We start from the raw sequence: 7,658 nt of genomic DNA, 5'->3' as shown, positions 1-7,658 counted from the left end.
CTCCTGATGACTAAGGCAGCAACAAGATTCCTGCTACATCCACCGCAGAGTCATTTTGTGGTCCTCTGAGGTGTCGTTTCTAGGTAAATGTGTCTAGCCACAATTAAAAACCTTTAATATTATCTATGTAATTGCTTGCTTGTACCCAGTGATGCTACTTAACGCTGACAAAGAAACCCTCAGACCTTCTAAACGATGTCCACTGCAATCACAAGGCTGATCTGAAATCTATTGTACGAAAAAAAAAAAATTACACCATTTTTCAGAACTGTGAATATTAACTTTTAAGGTGTTTATACCAAATACAAATATTTTGTAAACTAAAAGCAAGCTTGAAAATAGAATTATAATTTGAAAATGATAAAAAATGCACACGAAAATAAAAACTTTGTTTCCTTCCTAATGTTCTTCACAATATGTAGAAAAATCATCAGAGAGGCCCCCCGTGATTTTGGTTGGTTTTTTTTTTTTTTTTTTGCTGTGATATTTATATTTTAATTTTATTTATTTATTAGTATTTTTAAGATCTACTTGATAACAGTTTTTAAAGTAGACTACACATTTCCTGCTCCCAACATCTTTTGGATAAAATCTATTTCAGGAAGAAAAGGAGAGCTACAGCATGTGTCCTCCTCATTATAAACTGGAAGTATTGCACTGTTCAGATGGGAATTGATTTTTAAAAGTTTAGAAAAACATTTTAATTTTCTCAGATCTCTAAAATGTTCCTTATTTAATCATCACAGAACTTACCTAGCAGAACGGCTACACAGCAACAGCCTGTACGGACAGACTGACACAATGCGGTCCCTACTGTGCTACACATATTCGTCTGGAAATTAACTCTTCACTGGCTGGCAGACCTGTCATCCCAACCCGTCTAGACTGGAATTGATTTTTCCCTGCTTTTATCATTGGCCGCTTCACAACTTTTTCACTTAAACTACCATCCCAAAATGGACAGTTCAAAAAAGAGCTAAGCTGGAACTCTAATAAGATTGGGGGAAAAAAAATGAAAATCCCGTCTTCTTTGCTCTTCTTTGTAAACTGTCCTGCAACTAGTTTGTGTTTTGGGGGTAGGCTGCTTGAGTTTTTCTTTTCTGATCACGTTTAAGGTTCCATTTCCCATGCTACAGGCATGATAGTCCAAGGATGCACTCCCCAAAGTTGGGTCTGTGATGCAAAAACCGACCAAACTCTAACCATGCTATTAGAAAAATCACCTCTATATAAACTAATAAACCTCTGTAATAAAAAGGCATACATTGAATCTATTACACCGAGTCATTAAATAAAAGAGAGACATCCTCCGCCCCTTTTTAATAAAAGAAGAACACGCACAAATTTAACCAGCGATGCTGATCAAAAGATGCAATACCCTTGAAAAATGGACACTCATCTCTCAATACTAAAGGAGAGAGGGCCATATATTTCAACTTTGAAACCGCTTTGCGATTCCACATTAATCCCCTCAGCCAGAACAGCAGGTCTATGAAGAAAGGATTGATCTCCTTTAATGATGCAACCCTGGCACCGGGGTTTTATTTTTCACAACACGGTGCAGTTAAGAACCCCACTGTTATTATGAAAATTTCCTCGGCAAAGGAGCTCCATCACATTACCAGCGCGCCAATTCATCATACCGCGCCTCGCTCCTGCTCATCAACAAGTCTGAGTGATGAAAAGATCCAATATTATCCTGACAGTACTTCATGCACATTCTCAATCACACATTATTACAGCATCCATATTAATTTTCACTGACACCGTCCTAGGCCTGTTCAAATTAGGCAAACCAACGAGGGGGAGTTGATGAAATACCAGCATAGCCACAGCTCATTGCATTCCAATTTGCATGCAAATGGTTTATCAGGAAAATTCCATTCCCAGCAACCAGCAAGTGAAAAACAACCGTAATCTACACTTCAGGGCCACCATACAGAGCTTAATGAATCGCAAAGAGAGAAGGAAGTGACAGACCTATGAGAGGATCGATTTCCACTGGCAGCTGGTAAGGCTGGTCTTGTACAGCACCTTGATGAGCTGGAATTCAGGAAAGAAGATTTTAAAACTCTGCATTTTTTTCAATACGTGAAGCCACATGCATTTTATAAATACAAGCTATGTCCATTTTTTTTTGGTAACTATACAAGATTCTTCTGCATGAACTGAATTTAAAAAAAAAAAAAAAACAATCCAGGTGCTTTCGCAGGCTGCTTATTAAACATTTATTTTAGATTAGTGATATTCTGAATGTATGCCATCAGCAGCAGCTCCGGTCCTAAGCCATAAGCTCTAGCAGATGCTTTACTGGCAACCTCTCCTGTCACAACAAAACAAAATTAAGTGGTAAAGAGCACTGAAAACAAAATGTGACAACCATCTGCTGACTGTAGCAAATACTATTTTCCTCTTTACTTTTTAAAGCGCTGCTTTGAACAAGTGAAGCACAAAGGACTTTTTTTTGAAAAAAGGTCAGTTTATGATGCAGACAGGGAAATCTCACAGTCATCCAGCATTTCAGGATTTATCCATCACCAAAACCCATTTATCTGCAAGTTTGCACAGAAGTTAATATATAATTCTGCAGACCTATGTTTCATCAGAGCAACTGGCATACCAATGAAATGATTACCTCTGGAATTTTCCTGCAATGTTCAAAAGAAGCACCTTTTTTTTCCCCACATCCTCACTAAAAACAAACAAGCACCCTCTCTGCCCACCCCTGCCAAACAGCCCACGAGATATTCTTGGAAGTGGAACAAAAACTAACGGCTGCATATGTACACCTATGATTGTTCTATCTACTGTCCATAGCTTAATATAAAAATTAGTATCAACAGAAGGGTTTCATAAGGAATCGGGAAGTCAAAGTTGCGCTGCAATGAAACACAACATGGAATCCGCATGACAAAACAGGGGCACTCTGCTGGGTACCAGTGCCATCGGGTGCCAGCAAAGCCACCAAACCAGGAATGAGATTTTTAATTACCCATCAGTGCCAACTGGTCACTTGGCAACTTAACTTTTTTATCATGATGCCTCATTAGTAAAGGCAACGCTAAGCCAGAGATCTGGAGGAGCAGTGATACCAGCCCTCTACTCCCAGCAAATCCCATTTGGGATGCAATTTGAAGGCACCAATAGTGAAGGATAGTCTCAGGAGTCCCTATCCAGGTATCTTAAGCAAAGTACTCCATTACCAGCCTGCACTTCGGCCAGTGTGTTCTCAAAGAGGTGGGCTGACGTGGGGTTTGCCGGGTTTTGGTTTTGTTTGGTTGGGTTTTGTTGGACTTGAACTGTAGGTTTTCCTGAGCTCTTTGTAAAGGCAGGAGAAGTATAAAATGCCCCTAAATGCAAAAACAGTGACTCAAAAGCACAGCTTGCTGGTCTCTCTTTCAGAGGTGAGGGAAAAACCAAAATCTGAAGGTTTCGTTCGATTTACACCAGCCGATTACTACACTCAACTATTGGTTGCTTGCTCACAGATCATCAACCAGACTTCTGAGGAAATCAAAATCACCTCCTACCGCTTTAGAACCTCTTCTTTTCTCCTGACTGTTGTACGTCCACAAAGACTATTTTTTAAAAGCCTTGCATATCATATGTCCAAGGTCACACATCCAAGGTGTGAGAGGATATTGTCACCCTCCTTTCAAACAAACGTCAAGAGCCCTGGAAATAATTCTTGTTCACAACTTGTTCTCTAGACACGCCTCCCTTCCCCCCTTCCTTTCCACCCTTCTTTTTAAGCGTTTCTTGGGTGGGTGAAATAATACATAGATGTTGCCATTTGCACAATGTTGAGAGGTAATCTGTAAGAATTAGGAAGAAGGGTGGGATTCATCTGGCTTTTTTCAAACTGTAATCAAGGACCATGGGTCCAGATTTCTTAGGAGGAATTTCAGTGATGTAAGTATTACTCTGCTGCAAATATCTTCCATTAAAGTTATTTGAGTAGAAGCTCTTCTTTCCCTTTCTTGAGAAGCCTTTGAGCAGATTTACTGCACAGCACTGAAATAAACTACCCTTCAGAGCCTGGGCCCGAGACTGTCATAGTCAGTGAAAGGAGGATGAGTGCTTTTAGGATTAGAGAATATTAGAACTGAAAACTGAATGACTATATTCTCAGGACCTACACATTTTTAAAGGATAATTAATGTGACTGGTTGCTATGCAAACAGACATGTTGTTTTCCCTCCACGCTGACAAATACAACAGCACCTAATAACTCTGGGATGTTTAAGTTACAGTAGATACAGACTTCCCGTATATTTTATTTTCTAATTCTCATTGAGCAGCTTTAACATCAGAATACGGCAGTGGTTACGTATGCTTGACTCCCACTTACTTACCAGGAAGATTATGCCACCTGTTTACAGCAAAGAGCCTATTTGCAGTAACCGTGATGACGGCAGGAGTGGCCAGCCCAGGCTGGGTGTTGGCTGCTACGTGAGTGACGGGGGAGTTGGACGGGAACTTGAGAACCATGATAACGTCCTGTTGAGCTTGGTCTGTGAACATCAATGGGCTCTGCAGGAGGAGATACTGTTGAGTGCACACGACAAGAACCCAAATACACGGGAAGAGAAAACATGGGGAGGAGAAAAGACAGGACAAGAGAAGGAAGACTGGATTAAAACACACGAGCTCCAACAGCAGCTGCAGCGAAATGCAAATGCAATAATAGTGGGCAGGCTTGTGGAAACAACCATTTTAGGTAGAAAACGTTCATGTGCACAATTTATTTGCAGGTTTTGCTGAACATGGGCTATCTATATACAAACTGTGCTACAGATCGCAGCAGATTAAACACAAAGTTTCCAATCACCTATCTCTGCCAAAAGAATTCTCCTTCATATCTGCAGAGATAGCATGTCAAGGAAGGCAATGCCAAACTAGGAGGGAACAAAAAGAAAAAAAAAAGTGTTTTTTTGCTCCCAGAGATTGTCTCAAGTTGCAGTGAATTGGCAGACTGCAATTCTTCACAAGCCAGATGAGAACATGAAAGCACATTAAAATAAACAGATACACACATACACTAGATATATGTTCTGTATATATTTCTGGTGTACAAAAATAAGATTTATGAATGCAAAGCAGAAGACTTCACTGCAAATGTGTTTCAAAGGACAAACATAATTAAATGCAGTTGTAAAGAATATAAAGTGGACGTGATTACAGACACTATCCTGCATTGTTTCTAGAAATACTAAAGGGAGGGAATGAATCCAGACTCATTTTCAACGTAGTATTTTTAGGGTTTGGTTTTTTAATTTAATAAGATGAAGCTTTAATAATTTTGTAACTAAGCTCTCTAATAATAGTGCAAATGGTGAAAAAAATATTGAGGACCTTAGATCCAGAAATCAAACATAAGGAGGAAAAGCAAAACAATGAGTTTGTGATTGTGTAGTGTACCTAAAAAAGCCAACTCCAGCGAGATGTAGAAACACAACCATTCTAGTCACCAGTAGCCACATTGCTCCAGTATTTGTAATCTTTAATAACCGAATTAGAACCCTAATGAAGTGTTCTTGGCTATTTTCCACCTGCAATATTTCATTACATATATGTGTATGTAAGTGCATACATTTAATGTATATTTATACAGAACTAATAAAAAAATTAAATACATTTGCATTTTTATTATCACTCCTTTTTAAAAAGTTATTAAGAGTACTTAGAAAAACATATTGCCCTATGAATTCCTATTTACAGTCTTTGCATAAAGGTGTAAATAAAAGCAACTAATAAGCTACCCAGACACCCTTTGGAGCAAGTGGCTAAAAGCCAATCAATATTATGAGTTAATCCTCCCCGGATGCTCATTCAATTAAAGGTGTCAGTAATGCCTCATCTGATGTGGCCTCAATTAAATCCAGCTATCTGATGGTTGAAAACACAAGGGGATACAGCAACAGCAGCAAAACCAGACAAATAGGCAGCCTTCGTGTGACTGCTAATTACTACACCTGGTGTATATTATGGCTTGTGCACTTAACACAGCACGTGGTAGCTTTCCATTCGGTTGCATCCATGCATACATGCAGGCACACACACATGAAAACAGGAAAAAAACAGCAAATAATAAAAACCAGAAATAATTCAAAATTGTGACACGAAAAATATCCTTAGTGTATTTCAGCTCCAGGAATACTACTTTTAAAACCACTTAATATAGTGCTAGTATAAAATCATGGATTAATAACCACTAAACTGGTTATTAAAAACCAAGTGAAGAACTAAGGGGGGTTTCTGTGTGTACCTCAGCCCACAGGAGTCAGAAACAGTTAACTTCACAGAATTTAACTTCTTCCACTACATACTAAATCTTTACTAATTCAGCATCAGGAAAAATATTATGATCAAACCACACCAACTGCTTCCTGGTGTTAAATTTATTTCTATAACAATGGGTCTGACAAACATGTCAACAATCAACTTCTCAGTTCCTCCTCTTCCTGAAACAAATCCCTCGAAATCAGGGCAAGCGCCCAGTGCCTGGCACCACGACAGAGGGACACACAGATGGCGTGTGGCTGTATGACGAGGGCACTTGGGCTCCCCAACATTAACAGGGCTCGTGTGAAAGAGAGAGCCCCGTGGGTTGCACACACACGTCACCGCAGTGGTCTGCAGCCCTGGGACACGGCGTGGGAGGTGCAAGGGGCCAGCAGATCCCAAATCAGCACAGTCTGCTCTGTCCATCCAGCATGGGGGATCCCAGGGCAGGAGCATCTCCACAGCACAGCTGCCCAAGCGGAAAACACACTTGCTGCAGAAAGGATAGATCTCAGTTTTTTGGGTAATTTTTCTAAAACCTTCTGCACTTCAGATACGTTTTTAATCTAAAAACCTTAGTCTGTCTGAGTAGGACATATGTCTTACAGGACACAGAAGAAGAAAATGCCTTTTTCTATATTACAGTACAAAATGTCCATCTTAGCAATAGGGAATGCAACCTTTTGAAAAACTCATGAATTAGCAGAGCATTTGCTCTGCTTGTCAGAGCATCCCTTAACATCCTTAGCTCTGGATCTACGACAACACAAATGATATTTTAGACCCACAGACTGCACACAATGTGATATGGAAAGTAATCAGTGATAAAATAATAGTTTGTGTAATAAAATTATGTTAGACGCAAGTAGAGGTAAAAGAAAAAGCATGTTAATGCTCCCTGCCTGGACTTTATCACCCCAGCTTTACTGCAAAACACATTTAGTCACATTCTTTGCTATGCAAGTTTCAGCTCATGAATTCCTCGTAATCCTGGTTTTAGGGGAAAACCTATGCCTGGGGGAAAAGACAAGGAAGTTCCACCTCCTAAATCCATGCTTCCTGGGGAATCTGCCAAAGATTTAACTGAATGGTCTCCATGATGACTGGCTCTCACCTGTACAGGTATGGTCTTCACAGAATGAACTGATGAAGTGTTCTTAGCTTACACTGACAAAAAAGGTCTGTACCAGAAATCGATACAATCCTTTCAGCAATAAATAAAATAATAGTTAAGTACTGCATACGCTCCCAGTCCTACAAAATCGTAACTCATCTGCTGGTTTTAATAACACGATTCCACAGCCACATAAAAGCAAAGCAAAGTGGCCATGTTCTGTAACTTTAAGATAGCAAAAGGAAGCGAACAAAGCGGT

The 7,658-nt window shown here is 39.7% G+C and overlaps 1 protein-coding gene across 1 annotated transcript in view; it reads right to left on the bottom strand.

Annotated features, from left to right (window-relative positions):
• LOC104467884 (lipopolysaccharide-responsive and beige-like anchor protein) overlaps positions 1–7,658 on the bottom strand; it is a gene marked incomplete at its 5' end in the record, with an annotated part of 53,765 nt that overhangs the window by 31,526 nt on the left and 14,581 nt on the right. Inside the window, 2 exons of the mRNA XM_010081849.1 lie at positions 1,981–2,034; positions 4,356–4,548. Of these exons, the coding sequence (XP_010080151.1) occupies positions 1,981–2,034; positions 4,356–4,548 (247 nt within the window). The remainder of the gene's footprint in view (positions 1–1,980; positions 2,035–4,355; positions 4,549–7,658) is intronic.

This window comes from Pterocles gutturalis, unplaced genomic scaffold, assembly GCF_000699245.1.
Source record: "Pterocles gutturalis isolate BGI_N339 unplaced genomic scaffold, ASM69924v1 scaffold2584, whole genome shotgun sequence".
Lineage (NCBI taxonomy): Eukaryota > Metazoa > Chordata > Aves > Pterocliformes > Pteroclidae > Pterocles > Pterocles gutturalis.
The sequence above is the reverse complement of the archived record's forward strand: the minus strand, read 5'-3'. Positions and strand labels throughout refer to the sequence as shown.